Raw genomic sequence first — 21853 nt, forward strand, 5'->3', positions numbered from 1 at the left:
CTCCCTCCCTCCCTCCCTCCCTCCCTTCTTTCCTTTCCTCCTACCTTCCTCTTTATCATCCTACAAACAGAGATGGCTATGAAAACTGCTGAAGCAGATAAGTGCAGCCATAGCAGTTCCGTGCCCCTGAGGGATTGTAAGTGGATGTAGCAGCTACTTCTGGAATGGCTTCGAATGAATAGGAATATCTATGTCTGATACTGAAAAAAGTCATAAATCTCCCCTTCCATTCAAGTGCACTCCATGAATAAAGCAAAATTGAATCCTTTGGTATATGATCTTCTAATATTTAACATTCTAAGACTTTGGAATCAGAAACAGGTTATAATGCAAACTTGTATTGAAGACTGGTTTATTGTTAGATTCATGCATTGTAGGACATGAGTAAGGAGCAACACAGACAAGCAATAGTCACCAGGACATGCAAGAGCACGCTGTGTCCAAACCTGGCCCAGGGCTTGCTCCTATGGATGAGCAAGACCCTCCTTTCAGCGTCATTGCACAGCCATATGAAGGGTTAGTGAGGACTCAACTCTTGTCCTAGAGTGCCTTCTTCATGCCATCTTCCACAATACTAAGCCACAGTAGGGATGAGCCTGGAAATCTGATGGAAGAAGGTAAGGTAAACTCGGCTACACAGCCATCTTTTATAAGAACAGTTCAGTCTAGCTTATGTTCAAGTGGGTGATCCAAGCTAGAGATTGGTATTCCTGCTTTCCTGTTGTTCATGGAAGCCCGAGAATCTAACAAAAGCAATATAGAATTATTTTACTATGATAGAATGTACATACTTTACCGTAAGTAAATGATTTCATACCATATACAACCGTCTGCACCTTCCACCTCAAGAATGAAAACAACACATTCCCATTCTCCTTGATGCCATTCTTGTTTCTGTCCTGGATCTTTGGGTTGCATTAGGCAGCTCTTAAAAGTATTTGGCTTATTTTGCTTTATTATATCTTTTCTTAGATCCATTTGTGTTACCCATTTATGGATGGGTCATGTTACCCCATTCATGTTATCACATACTTTAGGGTTTCTTCCTTTTTAGGGCTAAATATAATGATAGAGAGAATATACACATATATGCATATATAATAATTTAAATATATGTCAATATATGCACAATAAGTTTTAATTCCCCATCAATGTATATTTGGATTGTTTTCACTTTCTGGCTACTTTGAATAATGCAGTGATTAGCATTTTCATGGATGTACAAATACATTGGACATCTTACTCTCAATTCTTTAGAATATAAACACAGAAATAAAAGTGTTATGTTAATATGCTAATCCTGTATTTATTTTCTCTACCATACTGTTTTCCTTAATGGCTAGTATTTTTATTCCTACCAGCTATATACAGTAGTGCTCATTTCTCTACATTTTGACAATACATATTCTTTCAAATAGCAATTCTAATGGGCATGAAATTTTATCATGATATAGCTTTGCTTGATATTTCCATGATTATTAAAGTTTCTCAACTGTTCATATGATAAATTTCTATTTGCATAAATCTTGAAGTGAAACATCTGCCCAAGTCATTTGCTCATTTTTAAATTGCATTGTTTGGGGATTTTTGTCATTGAGCTAAAGAAGTTTTGGTGTTAGTATATAGTATATACTAATATAGTATTAGTGTATAATATTATTCCCTTATGAGATATATGAAAAAATTATCTTCCACAGCATAGGTTGTATTTACATTCCATTGATAATATCCATTGACCCATACATTTTTAAATATTAATTTATTAATTGGCCTGTGCTTTGTTGTCATAGTTGGAAATGATTTTAAAATACCAGGACAACTTCCCACTTCACTTTCCAAGAATTTTATGGTTCTCATTCTTATATTTAGTTTTATGCATTCTGATTTCTTGTTTGTGTAGGAATGCGAGGTAACTTTCTCCTATGTTTCACAGGGAGACTTGCAGTTCTTCTTCAAGTGGGTGAGCTTGGCACTCTTGATGAAAATCATTTGAACTCATTTTTGAGAGTTTATTTCTGGGACTTTAGTTTCATTCATCTATTTGTTTGAACACTGCAGCAGTTTAGTAGTAAGTTTTGAGATAAGTATGTTTGAAACATCCAATTTTATTCTTTTTTTTTTTTTTTGTCGGTTGTGGGGCCTGAACTCTGGGCCTGGGCGCTGTCCCTCAGCTTTTCAGCTCAAGGCTAGTGCTCTATTACTTGAGCCACAGTGCCACGCCTGGCTTTTTCTGCTCATGTGGTGCTAAGGAATCGAACCCAGGGCCTCATGTATGCAAGGCAAGCACTCTAGCACTTAGTCACCTCCCCAGCCCCAATTTTATTCTTTTTTTTAAGATCATTTTTGCTATTCTTATCAATATCGCATGATATTCCATATCAATTATGTAAACCATTTTGTTATTTTTCCAAAAATAAAAAAATCAAATTTTGACAGGGATTACATTGAATCAGTAGATTGTTTTGGATACTGTGTAGACCTTTCCCATATCAATACTTTTAAATCTTAAACTTTATTTTTAGGAAAGTTTATGTTTACTGAAATTTTTTTCCAGTGGTGCTTTGAAGTCTTCAGTATGCAATTTTCCTTTCTAGATTAAGTTTATCCATAAGTATTTTACTCTTCTTTGTGTTATTAAGTACATAAGCAATTCTGGGTTATGTACCACTTCAGATCTTCAGGTAATGAACGTTTATAGAACATATAATGCTTCAGGCCCTATCCCAGGTGCTGAATTTTTATTTTGAAGTCTCAGACATTAAAAGCTAAAAATTGGAGATCAATAATAATTGATAGTGTCAAAAATTCTTTCTGAAGAAAGACACAACATCAAGGAGCATTGTTTTAAAGATATCAGTATTAAAGGAGACAGGCAAACTTAGAATGGACTACTTTAGAAAGAGGTCCAGCAGTGAACCTTTCTGGTTCAACAGTCATTTAGACTGACACTCACTAAGTCCTGGATGTCTGCACATTCATTCCAGCAGGCTGCATCTAGTGGCTCTCAGGAAATGGATGCTTTTTATTTAGGGCTTTATCACAGCCTCATTTGAAAAATTTGGCATTGAAACCACTGCTCTTTTCTTACTCTCTTTCTACTCCTTCACTTCTATTGTTGATTTTCTTCCATTTTTTTCTGCTAGCTTTTTTTGGCCTGTGAGCCTAACATAAAAGAACAGATGCTGGAACTTTCTACAGTCTTATTTATCAGTCAGATTGATTTTGCCACAAGCAAGTCTGATACCAGGTAATTTATGAAACAATACACAACATGAATTAAAAAATAACAGTATCAGGAATATGAAGTAACATCTTACTCAGGTTCTGGGGAATTCATAAAAGGTAAACAAAAACACTAAATAACAAGTAAACAATGACTGTTCCTGGTGTCTGTGGTTCCACAGGTTTTCCATGTATGTTGTTTGTATGTGAAGGTTATAATTTTAAAGAAAAGATGATGACAGTCATTTAGACTATAAATGATATTCATTCATCTGAAAAATAAATAAAAAACCAGAAAAAAAGAAAAAGTAGAAGAGGTATTGCCAAAATAAAAACAGAGTTCTGATACTTCTAGTGGCTTCCGTGAAGACAAGTAAGAAATAAGATCAGAGCCTCCCTACTACCTATTCTTAAACTAAGAAGTATACCAAAGACCAGTAGATGTTTCACTTGGCCTTAGAAATAATCATAGGCTAATAATGATAACTTCTTTGAATTGCATACAAACGTAAATCCAAGATTCCTAATTGCTTGAGACTGTGATACATTAAAAACAAAAACAAAAACATTACAATCAGAAATAGAACCCTCATTCCAAACATACCCGGAATATTAACAGCCTCTCCACATTGAAGTATATTCCTACTGATATTTTTTTGCCTACCTTGATTTTCTTTTCTTAAATAACTCCATTCAAAATGTCATTTTGGAGACAAAAGTCAAATCTAGTGTACCTCCCTTCAAGTTATTTATGTTTATTCCCCCACCTGGAATACTATGACAAATTCCATATTGGCCTCAATTGTTTATGAATATTATTACTCACCCTAGCTGTATTTTCTGGAGTCAGTAAAGTGCAATCAGTAAGAAATACACTATTGTGTGCATTTATGACTGTAGTCTTCAGCTATTTTCTACTGAAAAGGTTAATACCCTTGCCTTGCTTCTCATATGAAATTTTAATATGTATGACATCTTCATCTTGCTCAAATCCGGCTATTAGTAACTATGATTCCAATAATGCGACATTTTACATTTGCTTTGATAGAAACTAAAATATTCTTATTACCCTGAATAATGAAGGACTTATTCTTCCTAGCACTTAGTGTTTGGTTCACAAACATTTATGAATGTATTTTCAGAATAACATCTTTCAGGAAGGAAGGAGCGATATTTTTTTCTGCTTATGCATTAATATTTTTAGTGCCTGAATGTCTCTGATTCTTTCAGATTGAAGCATATTTTCATCTGTCTGCTAAAATGATTTGAGTCTTAATTAAAATTGATTGCACCTGTGCATACATCCACCTACCCACACACTTCCCACTTAGAAGCTTGTCTTTTGTTCAACAATTAAAAGAAGGAACTCTGACCTTTAAAACTATCATACATATACAAGACAGATAACATTGAAAAATGTTAGATGAGATATTTCTTTGGTATCTTAGGTCAATGAGCTTTTCTTTACTAATGACTGCCATTGACAAAACAAAATATTATCTTTCTTAAAGTACTGATAATTTTTTCATTTGTAAGACAGCTTAACTGAAGGATGTAACTGGAAGGAATCAAAATTCAACACTGGTTGCTGCTTAGATTTAGCAGCCTAATCGGTCCTTAGTTATAAAGGTGGAGGCAGAATTATGACTAAAATAATAAACAATGAGATCATCTGCAAACATGCAAGGGTTAATCATTTTTTCCACCCATAGCATAGTTCAATGCTTTCTAATATATTATAAATAAGCCTTTATATTAATTTCTATTTTTTAATTGTCTTTAGGAAAAGAAGCTAATTAAGATATTTTCATCTAAAAATGGGGAAATCCACAGTAAGAGAGGTTTGGGCAAACTACAAAATTAATAATTCAAAGCATATTGAATATTGCAAAATTTTTCATAACATTAATAATGTTTCTGATACTTTATTTTAGAAATAACAGAAGCTTTTAGAAGTTATTAATACAAAAGCCCAGTTCTGAGCAATTCTAATTTAATTGTGATTTGGGCATGAGCATTTTTTTGATGGCTCTCCATGTGAAGAATATGCAATCAGGAATAGGAACATTTTGTATAGCATTGATTATTGTACTTGTTAGAATCCTAGACTGGAAGATTTTAGAGTCTTAACTGATTCATTTACAGATAAACAAAAATGCATGCTTCAAAGGGAAAGGATTTCCTCAAGGCCTCAAAGTTAATTAGGGGCTAACTTTCTGCTAGTAGCCACGGGCTGATGACTCCAAAGACAAATGTAACAATAATTTTACTGTATTATGCTACAGCCTGGATTCTCCATATCACAGTCTTTAGCTATATGAACTATCTCTTCTTGTTTCCAAGCTGCTGATACAAAACATGCATTGTATTATTAGTGCCAATTTCACATCTTCAAATATCTAGGTCATTTCTAATCAAATGAACATATGCAATGAGAAATTTCATCCACAAATACCTACTAGCAGTTTCTTACATGTAGTAACTCAATCTTGAGGAGACACAAAAGTGTTCTACATGAAAAAAGTCTTCCTAGTCTATAAAAGGTCCTTTTAATAAACGACTTCCCCAACTTTTCTCCTTCTATTTCTCTTCTGTTATTCAAAGGATTATTCTGGCATTACCACTTAAAACTAGATGAAAAGAGAAATGATAAAAAAATTGATAAAGTTCCCCCTTTTTTCCTATAGAAGAAAAAGGTAAATTTGGAGTCCTGGCATTCAGTAAATAATTGGTCTCCATTTTTCCCATGGCTTTAGTAAGCACAGATTCCTCTCATGGAGCCATATCCCTTTGAATTTCTCATAAATGGGTAATTCAAATTATAACCATAGTGACTTTAGTCCGTTCACACCATTATTACTGCTCTTAAGACCTGGCATCATTTCTTCTGTGCTTTGGGTGTGCCTTTGTTTCTGATGTTAGCAGTACCTAAAGATATTCTATATGGAAAAATATCCTTCTTCTGTTCTATAGCAAAATGTCATTAACTGCTTTGAAAAATCTAAAAGAGGAGTTAAAGAGGAAGAAACTCTGATGAGACATCACTTCCACAATATACATAGGATGACAGAAATTTCATTTTAGAAGGAGGAAATGAAGTATATGATCTTTAAATCTTGATCTGTTTGTGTTTTTTTCCCCATCAATTTCATATCCAGGAAACACCTGGGAGATGGTATGGTCTAAATCCTTTACTTGAAAAATTGAATACAGAAAGGCAGAGAAAGGACACAGCTAGTCAATGTCACAGATAATGGCAGAACCATTGACACAGCCTGAATAGGTAAAACAAGATCTTAGGCTACATATCAGCGGCCCATTCCTATAATCCTAGTTATTCAGGAGGCTGAGATCTGAGGATCTGGGTTCCTGGCCAGCCTGGGCAGGAACCTCCATGAGCTTCAAATGTTGAATTAACTGGCTCAAGTGGTAAAGTGCTAGCCTTGAGCAAGAGAATCACAAGGACAGTGCTCAGGCCCTGAGTTGAAGTCCTAGGACTAGCACACGCGTGCGCGCGTGCACACACACACACACACACACACACACACACACACACAAATAAATAAATGAATGAAAAGGAAGTCTTTGTACCTTGCTAGATTCTAGTCAGTATTACTATGTCTGCGACAATGGAGAGGAGAATAAATCTAAGGTCACCTAGGTGTGTATCCCTGTAGCCTTTCTTTGTCAAGAAAAGAGGCTGTTAGCTTTTTCGCTGCCTTGTGTCTCACTTCAGGATGATTTTAGTGGCATATCTTCTACAGATTTTGGTCTATAATTGTGAAATTTGTCCAGAGATCAACAAAAAAGCACATGCATTGAACATTTGGGTCTGATCAAGTTATTAAGATTTTGCCACCCTACAATCCTGTTTGTAGAGTGAAATAAATTGCATTTTCCCCCATCAGAGATTTTTATCCATTGTTTTTCTATCAAGGGGAAGAGCTTCTGTGAGGAGGATGTGACTGAACTTGAGTCCTGTCAGGTCTTCAATGGAAAAGGACTAAAAGAGCCCACCATTTCCATCACAGGGGCCTCTGAGAACTGTGGGCATAAATATTTAATGTGGCAAATTATAGGCTGGCATTTGCATTTTATGCACTATTTTCAAGTATAAAGGATTGTTGAACAATAAGGACACTTTCCATAATTATGTTCCATTTTTAATATGCAAGGAATTGACTCTAAATTCAGAGTAGTTTGTTAGTGAATTTTCAATACAACCTTGCTTGGTATTTCTCTCGTTGAATCTTGGCATCAGATTAATACCACACAATGAAATTGCTTAACAAAAAATGATTATTCTGTCATTGAACAGTTGATTGATTTAGCATTTTTTTTATAAAAAAGAGGTCTTCACTTGTTAGAAAATTTCATGTTTGCATACACTAGATGCAAACTCTAAAAAGTATTGAGAAAGATGATATACTAATAAATATTTCATTCTTCCACATTTTAGTATCCAAGTCTATATGGCCCTTTCAAATGATTATTTTAGACCTGAAGGCCTAAAGTTGAGGTGGTAATACCTGGAGTTTTGTGGGTTTGATGAGACTAGAAATAGGGGTGTTTGGAAAAATGAGCCTTACCTCAGTCTCTCTTCTATGTAAATTCAGATTTCATTCTTTCTCTTACCGAGCTTTCCTTTCAACAAGAGAGTAACCTTAATGTGGAGCCTAGAAGTTTGCTTCTCTTTATCTCTCTATTGAAATATTGGCTGTGCTGTTTGATCATGCTAGATATTGCTGCATTTGGATTCATATATTTTCTGTGTGCACATGCTTTGGCTAGTGCTTTTATGGCAAGGAGAATCTGTTTTATTTGCACTGTTTGTAGTTCTAGGCACAGTGCTTTACACTTAAAGAACTGTGACTAGAGAACTTAGAGTGAAATCCACAATTGGGTCCCTGTTCTTGATATAAAATAATCTTTGACCTTTCTTCCCTTTTATGTTCCAATCCTATTCCAACAGGAACTAGTAAGAAAAGGATTGCATAGAACTATTATAATTAAATTAATATAAACAAAATATATAAACTGTTTGACTGATCATCACAAAAGTTCATCAATTATATATTCAGTAGATATTCCTGAAATCATCAGATTTAAAATATTTATTGAATACTCAGTACAGATGCCAGTTTATCTACTTTAGATGCCAGTTTATTTATCTACTTTTACTTTTTAAGTTCTTTATTATATTTCAGTTGTGGTACAAAGGAGTTTCCAGTTAATGTATATATCAATTTGCAAGTACAGTGGGAATATCAGTTTTATAAATGAATTTCCCTAAAATAGAGCTAAGAGAAAGGCATCTGTGTTACAATTTTGAGCTATACTTGGGAGCCTAATTGATTCCTTCACCTCGAAGTTATGTCAATAATCCAATGAAAATATTGTCATTGTGTTATCACAAAATGTTATCATTGTGCTACATCACAGCCAGAGTATCAGATCCTTGAGTTTGTTAGAAACTATTTATCTTTGGGTCATGTCATAGTTGAAATTTTTGTTACAGACAAAGTGAGAATCAGTTTGAAAGTTCAGGAAAGATGAGCTCTCCTCCCGTTGTTACTGGGAAGTTTCCATCCAGATCCTCTGCCTGTTCCCAGTAGCTCCACAAATTCCAACCTCAGAAAGCAAAAGGATAAGGATACAGATCTGGAAGTCATATGTGCCAATCTTTATGTCTTCTCATAGTAGTATCTAGGCCCTCTATGTGCCTCTCTGTAAGCACCGGATTGCTGCAAAGATGGTTGTATATGACATCTTGGTGAGAAAGCCAGAAAGGATTTGGTCCATTTGCATCTCTGCATACCAATCTTCTTGGTTTCATAACAGAAGGACAAATGAAAATGTAATTTGTGTTCTTCAAATAAATAATCTCTGCCTTCCTGCCATGTTAGAATTTCTTGATAGAATTTCTAAAAATCTTCCAATAGATATGCATTTTTGGATGACTTAAGGAAATGAATTTTAGATAGAAATTATTTGGTGGCAATATCTCTACAACTGTCACATACTTTGGTAACAAGTTAATAGTTAAATGGTATGCATATTTGGTTGAGAAATTTTAAAGGACCAAAGTGGAATGATAAATAGAATTTATTGGGATAATAAGTAGAACTATTAAAGTGTTTTTACTCACAACCAGGAAGAAACACAGTATGATAGAGCCAATGAGTGAGAAGTGACCACTGAAAAGTGGCTAGGAAATTATTGCCTTCTGCCATTTTTGTGATCTTAAGCAAATTATGTAAAGGCTCTGAACTGGTTTTATTTCTGTGAAGGATTTGAATTTATGACATATTCTGTTCCATTCGGACTGCCTCAGTTTTTGTTCCAAGGTTTTACCCTATGTGCCAACTTACACAAACCTAGACTTCTTTTCTGGTTTATGTAAATCATGGTACTCTGAAGAAAAGGTGTCCTTAGAAACTGTCATAGCCAGCTGAGTACTGATGGCTCACAACTGTAATCCTAGCTACTCAGGAGGCCAGTATCTGAGGATCACAGTTTGAAGCCAGCTAGAGCAGGATAAGAGTCTTGGGAAACTCTTATCTCCAATTAGTAACAGTAAAAAGCTGGAAGTAGCACTATGGGTCAAGTGGTAGAGTGTTAGCCTTGAGCAAAAGGAGATCAGGGATAGTTCTCAGGCCCAAGACCCAGGACTGGCAAAAAATAAAAATAAAAAATAAATAAAAATAAACACAACAAAGTAACACAAAACACCTGCCATAACTGACTCCAAATGGCAAAGCTCACATGAGAGAGAAGGAATAATTGATCATGCAAAATTGTCCCTGCCTGCCCCAGTGTCCTTTCATGAAAGAGACACCGAGATTGTGTCCTCTTTCCTCTAGACTCTGGAGGGATCCAGCTGCTTACCTACCCAGTCTCTGTAGAAAACTCTCTGTGTGTGACTGGCTCTGCTCAGCTCCCCAGAGCACAGTTTTAAAAGATGATATGACATTCAGTCCAAGTCAGGGTGGCTGGAACAGTGACAGTTCTAGATTTTTATTCTGAAAATATAGCCAAGGAGAGAAAGCCTACTTCACTCCGGTGCATATTGAAAAGCAGACTGGTTCAGAAGTGTCCAGAATTAGGAATACTGCTGTGAATGAAAAGTGTACCTCAGAGCTCATGTGTTGGAAACTTAATTCCAAATCTGCAGCATTATGGAGGGAAGGGCTTCATGCAACTTACTGGGCCATCAGAGCTCTTTACTACTTTCTTTCATTTTTCTCTTGGTCATGGGTCTTGAACTCTGGGCCTGGGTGCTGTCCCTGAGCGCTTCAGCTCAAGACTAGCACTCTGCCACTTGAGCCACAGCACCACTTCTGGTTTTCTGGTGGTTAATTGGATATAAGAATCTCACAAATATCCTTCCTGGGCTGGCTTTGAACCACAATCCTCAGATCTCAGCCTCCTGAGTAGTTAGGATTACAGGTGTGAGCTACCAGTGCCCAGCGCTCTTTACTTGTTAATGGATTCATGCTACTATCACAGAAATGGATTGGTTACCTCAGGAGTGAGTTTCTGTCAGTCTGTCTGTCTGTCTCTTTTAATTTCTGGGTTTTTTATTTTTACCTGTCCTGAGACTTAAACTCTGAGCCTGGGCTCTGTCCCTGAGATTATTTTGCTCAAGGCTGCTAGGCTAGCACTCTACTATTTGAGCAACCATGCCATTTCTGGCTTTTTCTGAGTAGTATATAGGAGACAGGAATATCATGGACTTTCCTGCCAAGATGGCTTCTATATGGGATCCTCAGATCTCAGCCTCCTGAGTAGCTAGTATTACAGATGTGCAACACTAGTGCCTGGTTTCTCTTTCTCATGTGATCTCTTCCCCTTCCACCTTACATATCATGTGAAGATGTGGTACACTTACCCATTCAAGAGGTAGAGATTAGAATGATCACATTTCAAGGCCAGCCCAATATAAAACCAACATGTTTGGAGCTGATGGTACGTGTCTGAGGCTCTTGGTCTGTGAGGATCTACATCCTATGATGGAAGAGGATGTGGAACAAGAATGGGACCCTACATGAAAGATAATCTAAAGCTGGAAGTGCTGGAGATAGATTAAATATGTAGCAGCAACTCATAAATGATTGTTGGAAGGAAGCTGATTAAGTGCTTTATAGTGATTAGAGAAGTTCAACATTGAACTAAGTTTCCAGATGAGGTGAGAACTCCTGCATCCTGGAGTTATCTGCATGGTGAAGAAGACCACAGTGTTCACATGGACGTGACCTTGGATTTGGGGGAGCTGGTTGTAGTTAGTGATATCCAAAGTTCCCTTGGGGCCTAAACTGTGATGTTGGAATCTAATACTCATCAGGTGGTATAATTTGGTCCAGCACCTCTTTTAGTATTTCAAATACATTATCTTTTCTGCTTAAGTAATCTATGTGGACCACTTTGATTATTGCCGTTGTTCAATGGTTAGAGCAGAATACAGTGACTTTGATCCTATTGACTATGCCAATATGAAGGCACAGTCCTGGAAACTTCTTTATGTTTCCAGATGGCTTCCATGCTCATCAGTGGCATCAATAGATTCCTTTTAAGGAGTATGAATTTCTAAGTTGTCTACCAGCCCAGAGAAATAACTAAATGGAATATAGCAAATTAATCCTTTAAAAAGAGGAGAATGCAATCTATAATCCCTCAGGAAAATGTTGTGAATTGTCATATGTTTAGATACTGCTTATTTTTCCCCAGTAAAATTGTTAGTTTTTTGATGCATCATTAGCACATAAATTAGAAGTGTTTATAATTTAACACAAAAATAATTTTTCTCCACATTCTGTAACTCACATTCATGAGTTATTGGTTTATGCCTGTCATGGGAGGAGAGATTGGAGAGGAACGTATGAGACTGGTGTAGTTAGAGACCATGTGAAAACTAATAAGCTAACTGTCCTGCATACATTTATTCATCCTCTAGGTTTGCATTTAGGACTCTCTTTCATAGGGATTATCAGTCAGAAAGAGCTATAGTCAGGTGTAGGTGGTAGGCAGCATAATAAAGCAGTAATTATAAGTGACAGGTGATGCCAGAGATAAATTATACAGGAACACAAGGCACACACTATATGTGCTGCATTTTAGGGAGCTTAGGATGGAGCAACAAGTAGAGAGGATTTTAGTATACTACTTAGCCTATAGAAATGTAGTTTTCTCTGTACCTTACAGGCGTAACCTGTGTTTCCATATGTATAATTGTCACATAAAGGGTTCACAACTGCTGTAATGAGAACCGAACAGCAATGTGGAAATGTGTGTGTGTGTGTGTGTGTGTGTGTGTGATGTGTCTTGAACTCAGGCCCTTGCGCTCTTGATCATATTTTTTTTATTCATGGCTGGAATTCTATTCCTTTAACAATACGTCGAGCTTCTTTTGTTGGTTAATTGGAAATAGATGTACCTGCCTACCAGGATTGACTTTGAACCTTGAGCCTTAGATATCAGTCTCCTGTGTAGCTAGAACTATAGCCATACACCACTGGTATCCATCGCCCATCTCCAATGTGGAACCATGACCTTGGCTCCTACAGATTTTTTCATTATTATTTTTGTTACATTGACCCACAGTTGACCTAGTGGTTGGTCCATCTATCCAAGTGCAAACGAAAATAAAAAACCAGGAGTTTATGTTTAACATGACAGGGACAATGTAATACTTGTATTTGATTATAATTATTAAAGCTAAGATACTGCAAGATGACAAGCTTCAAGCTCATTCACTTCTGGAGAGAGGATTAGAGTAGCCCGAGTTTGATATTAACCTTGTGTTCATACCTTGAATTCAAAAGGAATTAGGAGAAGACTTCCTGAAATAATTGTGCCTTGGCTAAGTATTTCCAAAGAAGACATGGTTATTTAGGTAATCATTTTGTCAAGGAGACTAGGTATATCAAGTCAAAGGAACAGCAATAACAAAGAAAATCATTCATCAGCCCCACAATTAAAAATTCTGCTGGGGAGAAACATAGAGCTATGCTAGAAACTTTTAAGAAAATGAATGGAAGATATGAAAAGGAACACTCGGAAAAATTAACATCGTTACTTCCAATCCAATGTAAGTATTTTAAATGTATTGTGTTGTTTACTGTTTTAAAATTACCATCTTTACATAGTTGTACAAAAGAGTTGTCATTTCACATAATAGTTTGTGAATATATTGATCACTGTTACCCCTTTCAACACTCTTATCCATCCCTCCCCCCACCCTTCCCTTACACTTCTTAATTTTGAAGGATGTACATTAGATTCTTGTCTGCATTTTCCCCCACCTCGATAAGAATGATTGATGATGTCTTATACTTGTGAAAATGCAGGTTACAGAATTTTTACTATGGTTAAGTAGCAAATACTTAGTGTGGCATATATATGAAATCAAGTTTGTTTTACTGAAGATTATAACTATTTTAGCTAGGGATAAAACAAGTTTGGAGAGAGGGTATTATTGGCAGTTCTAATATGTTTCACCCATCCCCATCCCTGAAACCATATGTAACAATCCACAATTACTGTATTTTATTTGTCTGTAGAACTGAAGATGGATCTTTAGGTTTTGTAGATTTGATGAGTAAGTATATTTGGGAAACAGTGAATAAGAGATGTGGATAAGACCCAGTGTCTGACAGGGTAGATCTGATTATAAACACCATCCAAACCAAGAGAGCTTGGCTATGGTTCACTGCTGGGCCAGGGTTTGGAGGAGGGAAGGTTAGGGAAGAAGACAGAGGGCCAAGCACCCTAGAATGGTACAAAGGAGGAACAAATGGATACACATTGAGATGAAACTTTCAAGTTAGCTGCATGAGTTTTGATATTCTGGCTCCTGGGAGAGAAGGTTTGATTCTGGAAGGACATCTCATATCTCTTGTCCTTTTATTCTTTCTCAGGTTAAAAACATAAATATTAAAGCAATGCGATGTAAAAATGTGATCTGGAAAAGACATATCATGTATATTATATGTATATATAAAGTATGCAGATGATATATGTTATATAAATATATGTGCATATGTATATACATATATATGTTTATATTATATACATACAATAGATATTATATGTGTATGTATATACTTATATGTATTCATAAGACCTCTGAGATCAAATTTTAATGGAAGTATCTGATTATAGAGCAATAATCAACATTCACTCATCAATTTGATGAAAAGAGCATGAGAAGCATAGTCTAAGCATGTAGCACTGTGAGAAACAAGTGGGTGCTGTAAGTAGGAGCACAGAGAAATTGGGTTTCCGCAGGAAACTGCTATGTAATGCTACAGAAATCAGCAACACAGTTCCCTTAGTCCTGTGTCCAAGGAGAGAAGAATGCAGGCAAGATCAAAATGTAGTGGAAGTTTTAAGAAAAGCTGTTGGGATGACAATGCTTTTTATGCTGGCTTTAGTTTATACTGGGATATAAGGGAATCAGAACATTAAGTCCTGCCCCAGGACTATCCCATAGGGAAAAGTCACTGTCCAAACAATGAAGGAGGTTTATTGAGTTATGTTTAACCTCTTAGCCACAGTGCATTCATCTAGGCAGGTAAGTTAGAAATCTATTGTTCTGAGACCTATCAGTTGGCCCACCTTAGGTTTTTTTTCATTCTTAGATGGGTGAGACAAGTTGAATTATAAAGTTTATTCTATTTTAGGTTCCCTTTACATTTCTCAACGGCTCATGGCTATCATGTAAGATAGGTAAACACTTTGTTGTGAGTGTTACTAAAATCATTTTTCTTTTCAGCCCAAGTTAAAACAACATTGAGAAATATAGAAATGAGTAACTATGAATATATTTCTTTGAGTTTTCAATTGGTTTGTGTGTGTGTGTGTGTATGTGTGTATGTGCACGCGTGTGCTAGAGCACTAAGAAACTTGGCTTTCTGACCCTCTGTTGGCACTATATTACCTGAGCAATGTCTCTAGTCCAGCACTTTGCTGTCTAGTTGGAGATAGAATCTCCAGGGTTTTTCTGCTTGCGCTGGCTTTGAACCACAATCCTCCAAGTCTTGGCCTCCAGAATAGTTAGGATCTCAGATATGAGCTGCTGATACCCAACTTCAATATGTCTTAATGATGTTTCTTATCCTGATGGTCCTTTCGACAACTATTTTGTTAATTTTTGCATTTATTTGAGATAGAATAAATATTTGATTGAGATGCAGTTATTGAACATCTATGTGAGAAAACAAGATTGATTTATGAATAAAATGTCCAGTCATACATTTATGATACTCTCACCAGTTTTTCAAGTATGCATTCTATTAAGGAACTAGACATCAAGGTACAAAGCACGAGTCTGAACACTACAATTTGCTCAATTCTTTTGTTCAAGTTTCTCTAAATGTACCTGACAAATGGGGTGAAGACAAAGACTTGGCATTTGAAAACAAAGAAACAAGAAAAAAGGAAACAGTGCTTCTTTTTATTTTCAAAGCTGTGTTGGGCTTTTATATAGTTGAGTCTTGAGGTCTAAATGACACTCCACTGATTTCTGACTTGTAAATCCTTGTAATTTGAATGAGAATAAAGACACTGACTTTGGCTGAGATGCTTTGACATATATCCCTGCCTTTCAGATGTGAAAAAAAATCTATATAAAACAATTTTCAGACCCAGTTTAAGTTTGAGAGCTTCGTTTTGGCTAGTTACAATTTCAATAGAAGAGAATTTTCTGTGTGTGACAAATGAACAAAGAAAATAGAAGGAAAGTCTTGATTTATATCATAGAAGAAAATATAAATACAGGTACTAAAGCAAACTCTCACAGTTTTGGTTAAAATATGCAATATAAAGTGGGGTGAAGAAGGTGAACCCTTAGGTTATGAGACTGTGACTTTGAAGAACTAGCTCAGCATTTTCTTTGAAATTTTGAATATTCTGCTATGGTGTTCTTTTCTGATACTGGTTTCATTTCATTTGGCTCAGGGCACTGAAAAGCAAGTTGGCTAAATTCTCCCACTCTTATGATTATGCTGGAATGTCTTGCTACCTTCAAGATGTTTTTAGTTCTTATATTTGATTTCAGGATAATTGGAATTTCAGTGTCTGAACAGCTTCACTTAGAAAGTTGAGACATCTCAGAGACTGTCAAAAGTCTGTCTTTCCTGGCCTCAGATCACCTCATTATATGCTATAATTCATGGCACATATTTTTGCAATTGAGTGGTATCCAAGAGCTGTGATGGACTCTACCTATGAGAAAGTAAAAGAAGAAGAGTAAGCAAGCAAGGATGTGATTGCTTTGTATTTCCTGTACATTCCAGGTAGATGCTGGAAGAACAGAGAAAGCTACTGAGTAAATAAATAAAGTGAAATACCTACATAACAATATGCTAGATGCTAGGAAATCAAATTGTTAAGACGTACAAAAAAAAAGCAACCACAAAACAGAGCCTGCCTTCAAGGAACTCTTGTCTTTTAGAACATAGCAGATATATGAACAAATGATATGAGTCAAGCTCAGTGCACAGATGACCTTCACCAAACAATGATGAGACTGAGCAAAATGCTTAGGGACCACTTACACTGAGGTACTGTTAAAGAATATGGTATCTCCCAATGGTACTTGTTCCCAATTTACAATGAAAGTTGGAGTTTTGAAGAAAGGAAAATAAGAGTTTTTGTTTAATTCATCACATAAGTGAGAAGGTCATGTTGATCCAGACTCAGAAATCTGCTGTCTGCCTCCTTAGTAAACATGTCGAGCTTTGGGGATAATGCTGAGGGCCTCTGCTCTGAGGTAGGTGTCAGTGCAGGCCATAAGACCTGATGGTGACCTCGGTTGTTAAATCCCCATTTACTAGTGCTGCACATCTGTCTTGATTGACAGACAGCTCCACCTTCTTCTTCAGAGAGACACAAGAAATGGGAGAGGTGCCCAGTTTGGTTAATCTTTAACTTCCCAACATGGGGGAGAGAAAGAAAGGGAAAATGTCAATTCACATATTTAGTAAGTAAGAGTAATCAACTGGCTACAATTGGATGGTTTTCAGGGATGCTCAGTTCTATAATCAGGGTTGGGTGGAGTTAGTTCTATGTGCAAAGAAGTCTTAAGCTGAACATCAGAGGAGGGAGTATTGAGACAGAATTGTTTTCCTTGGGTGAGATAAATGCAAAAGATTTAGCTACTGGTGCTGCCCCTTGAGTACAGTGGTCATCAGAGAGGAATGAAGCTAAAGAAGAAAGGAAAAATAAGATGGGAACGATACTTAAGGTCTGTGGTGGGCAGCTTGTATGTTAGTCTGTGTATAAGCAAGAGGCTTATGGAAGTACTTTGTTCAAGCATAAACTATGATCACATTTACTTTCTGAATATATGATATTGGTATATAAAGATCTTGTACTTTGGGGGAGTCAAAGACAAAATCTCCATGAAACATTGCAAAAATTCAAAGTACAAGATTTGATTGAACCAGAGGGACTGAAAAAAGCAGAAGAGAAAGGAGAATTACGATTTTCAAAAATAGTGTCTCCTGATTGATGGATTTAGTAAGTCTTAAGTTAAGGGAAGAATGAAGTTCTAGTGATTGGTTGAATGGGTGATTGGTAGAAGAAACCACCAGTTCAGTATTTGAAATGTTAAAATGATGCTATTCATGGGAGAGCCACTGGGTAAATGAATTTAAGGATGAAGAGAATGGTCTGCACTTCAGATAAAATGTTTAGAAATCACTAACAACACAATAACTTTTTTGGGGGGTCAGTTGTGGGGCCTGAACTCTGGGCATTGTCCCTCAGCTCTTCAGCTCAAAGCTAGCGCTCCTCAACTTGAGCAACAGCAACACTTCTAGCTTTTTCTGCTTATGTGGTGCAGAGGAATCAAACCCAGGGCCTCCTGTATTCAAGACAAGCATTCTACCACTGAGCCACTTTCCAAGTCCCCCACAATAACTTTTAGCTGAATCCTGTGGATTAAATGGAAAGCACACAAGAAAGGAGACAAACAATGTGCAAGGCATGCACAAAGAGCAGAAGGCATAAATGACACAGATATGAACTTAGAGCTAGAATAAAACACAAGAAGGTTAATGATCAGGTCAAACAAAAGAACTGAACATATAGAAAAACAAGTAATGGATGAGTTTTCAAATGCTGAAATATGTCATTAACTTTGTCGGCTAAAAAGTACCAGGTGATTTTAGCACATGCAGTATAATTTATTTGGCATAAGGAATAAAATAAATGAAAGATGTGCCAAGAGGATAAAGGTGAATTATGTCTTCAAAAACTCCTTTAAAGACAAGGTAATGGCATTTGCAGGGAAATGTATGGAGCTAGAAGAAATCATGTTGAGCGAGGTAAGCCAAGTGCAAAAAGACAAATGGCACATGGTCTCCCTGATAAGTGGATGTTAAATCCAAAATGTTAGGTGATATCACAAAATTAACAGGATTTAAGAAACAAATGATTTCCACTCATCTGGTTGATTCACTACTAAATAATCCCATGCTGCTGATCACACGTATGGTATATATGTGCAGACCAGAGGGAAACTAGGAGGATGACACAGAACTAGAGGAAATCAGGGAAAAACATAACAGCCGGACCCATCAGCTGTACTGGACATTGATCAAAATGAACTAAGCAACTCAATGGCAGCGATGGGAGGGAGGGAACAAGTGGGAAAGAGGGAACAGCTGACACTATGCAAAACAAAAGAAATGTACATACCACCCAATGTGGAAGAAATAACTGTATTGCAGAGCTCATAGAACTCATAAATGTTATAGACCAAGATAGACAATTTGCCCCATGAAAGTTAGAATGTGTTTGTGATTTTAACTAAGCTTCACTATACCACAATACTGTGAAATTTGGGAAATTATGTAACCACTTAATCACAATAAAAAATTTGAAAAAATTAAAAAAATTCCTTTAAAGATAAACTCAGAAAAGGTATAAAAAGACTCAAAACTCATTGAGGTATTCTTTTTTCCAAAGAGAAAACAGTATTCCCATTGACTTGGACATAGCAGGGGGGCAGAAACAAAATGTTCCCATGGGATTTGTGTCCCTAGGTTACCTTCTCTAACACAAGTCTAAATGTTTAACTCTCTATTTGAAAATATTTTAGGAAAAAATTACTCTAATTTCTTAAAAGGAATTGGGGGAAGAATTGACTCTTGTTTAACAGAAAGTAATTTGTTGCATATACAGAATCCACAGAGGAACTGAAAATCCGCAGCCACAGCACGGAGCCTTTACCAAAGTTGGACAGCAAAGAGAGAATGCACCATGGGACATCTTCCTCCAGAGAGCCTGTCAAAGCTCAGGAATGGGACGGAACCCCGGGGCCACCTGTGGTCACCAGCAGAATGGGAAGATGTTCGGTGAGCCCCACCTTGTTGGCAGGAAACCATGGTTCAGGTAAGTAGGATTGCAGTCTTCCAGATAGTGATTCCTTGGAAATCTAGAAATTACTTCATGCAATCAACCCTTTAGACAGCATACCTCTCTGATGAATCTGTCAGAAAGCACATAACTAGTTCTTCACATAAAAGAGTACAACAGTGCTTTGGACTGCACTCTGGTATGACTGTGCATAAAGATGATAGGTAAGAAATTGACACTTCTTAGAGCTCTGCAGTGAAATAGCCAGATAATTTTAAAGATTTTTCACTGAAGCCTTTCAGAAATATCAGTAACTTCAGGTAAGGGAATATTCATTTATGAAGTTTGGCTAACTTTGTGTATGTGCTAACTTGTGTTATTTTACATAATTTTTCAGGCAGTTGGTAAAATTTGATCAAAAGGGAAATGGAGAACAGAAATATATCAAAGGTGATCTGAAGGTGGTAGAGAGAACAGATAATTTGAATAATTTGAGTCATCTGAAGTAGTGAGCTGAGCTATCAGTTACTGAGCATCAGGCACCATGCTAAGTTTCTAGAACTAGTCAAAGGACAAAAACGTTACCTATGCACATCTAAATTTCATATCTTGAAATTAAGATATGCCATGCAATTTTGTAAGGGGAATAGATATATTATTAAACATCAATTTTTAAAAGCAGCGTATGCTTGCTTTGAGCTGATTAATTTACACGCCGGACTCAATTGAAATACACAAACAATTGGGGAGCCTCCTGTTGTTTTCAGATTTTGATTCTGCAATACTGTGAGGGCTCTGAGGAAAAGACCTGTCCTGCAGTGTTCTTCCCAACATTGGTACTCATATGAGAAAGCAATTTGCATCATTTTAGCCAGTGCTCTCGTTCCTGACAGAAACATGTCGGGGCTGGGGGCATGGTAATTTTAACAAAATGAGTGACTTCCCTTGGAGACAGGAAGCTTGGAGGACACTTCTCTGGGAAAGGATCCACAAGAGTTTCCACAGACTCCAAATGCAACATAAGGCTCTGGTGATGGAGTTGTATCATGTAGCCTAGGCAGACCCAACCTTACAACATACATTTAAAGCCGGCAGAAGAAACATTAAGTGCATTTAGAATAAATTTTAGAAGACATTTTATGATCTAGTATAAATTACTGAAGAAATATATAAAGGGACTCTTTATTCATTCTATCAGATAGTAGTTAACACACACACATACTTATTGTTTGGTTATCAATTGTGACTTGTGATTAGTTTGGGGCTTGTTAGTGTTTTTTAAAGAATTAGTGAATTTGTACCAGTTCTATATAAAATGTGTGGGTAATATAATAAATTGTGACCACAGATATATTAATAAAATTGGAGGAAATATTTAAATGCCTGTGTTGTAACAGACATTGTTGTGGTGTGTGAATATAATGAATAAAATACATTTGTAACTTGGAATAAAATCTAGCATAGGAGAGATAGATAACGCAATATATTGTGTGTTTTAGTCAAGGTACCACCAAGAAATAAAAACAATGTCATGGAATATAAATAGGTAGGTAGGTAGGTAGGTACATAGACAGACAGACAGACAGATAGATAAATAGATCTACATATATATAGAGAGAGATATAAAGACACACAAAGAGATTCTTTGTAAGTATTTGGCTTGAAACTTAGGAATTTCATGATCTGCTTTCTACAAGATCAGAGAAGCCAGTGGTGGAATTTAGTTCAAGTTCATGGCCAATGCACAAGTCACAATCTGAGTTCAGAAGTTCAACCATCAGTACCAAGGGCAGGAGAAGATGGATGCCCAAGCTCAAAAAAGAGAGAGTGAATTCATTTTCCGTCCTCCTCTTGGTTCTGGTGTGGCCTCACTGTTCCAGATGTGGCTCAACTACACAGGTGAAAGTCGTTTTCTTTCTGTAATCTATCAATTCAAATATTGGTCTCTTTCAGAAATACCTTCATAGACACACCTAAAGTAAGTTGTCCCATAAAATTATCCATGTTATACAAAAAGCATAGCATACAGAGAGGAGAAATAAGTGAACTTTTCTGGAGAGATTATATTCTTTTGCAATAACTAATCAAGGAAAATAATCATCACTAAAAGAGGTAAGTTTTGAGCTACAACTTGGAGCATAGGAATTTTCTCACTAGGAAGAATGAGAAGAAAAATGTCTGCTTCCTGGATGAATGCTAAAGATACATGGGAGGCAACTCAACATATTTTGTGTGAAGGATATGGGGAGATTGATGAGAGAGCCTATAA

At 36.4% G+C, this 21853-nt stretch overlaps 1 protein-coding gene across 1 annotated transcript in view; it reads left to right on the forward strand.

The window, feature by feature from the left end:
- Nyap2 (neuronal tyrosine-phosphorylated phosphoinositide-3-kinase adaptor 2) overlaps positions 1 to 21853 on the forward strand; it is a 201332-nt gene that overhangs the window by 158376 nt on the left and 21103 nt on the right. Inside the window, exon 5 of the mRNA XM_013037915.1 lies at positions 19411 to 19620. Within this exon, the coding sequence (XP_012893369.1) occupies positions 19411 to 19620 (210 nt within the window). The remainder of the gene's footprint in view (positions 1 to 19410; positions 19621 to 21853) is intronic.

This window comes from Dipodomys ordii, unplaced genomic scaffold (assembly GCF_000151885.1).
Source record: "Dipodomys ordii isolate 6190 unplaced genomic scaffold, Dord_2.0 Scaffold1, whole genome shotgun sequence".
Classification (NCBI taxonomy): domain Eukaryota; kingdom Metazoa; phylum Chordata; class Mammalia; order Rodentia; family Heteromyidae; genus Dipodomys; species Dipodomys ordii.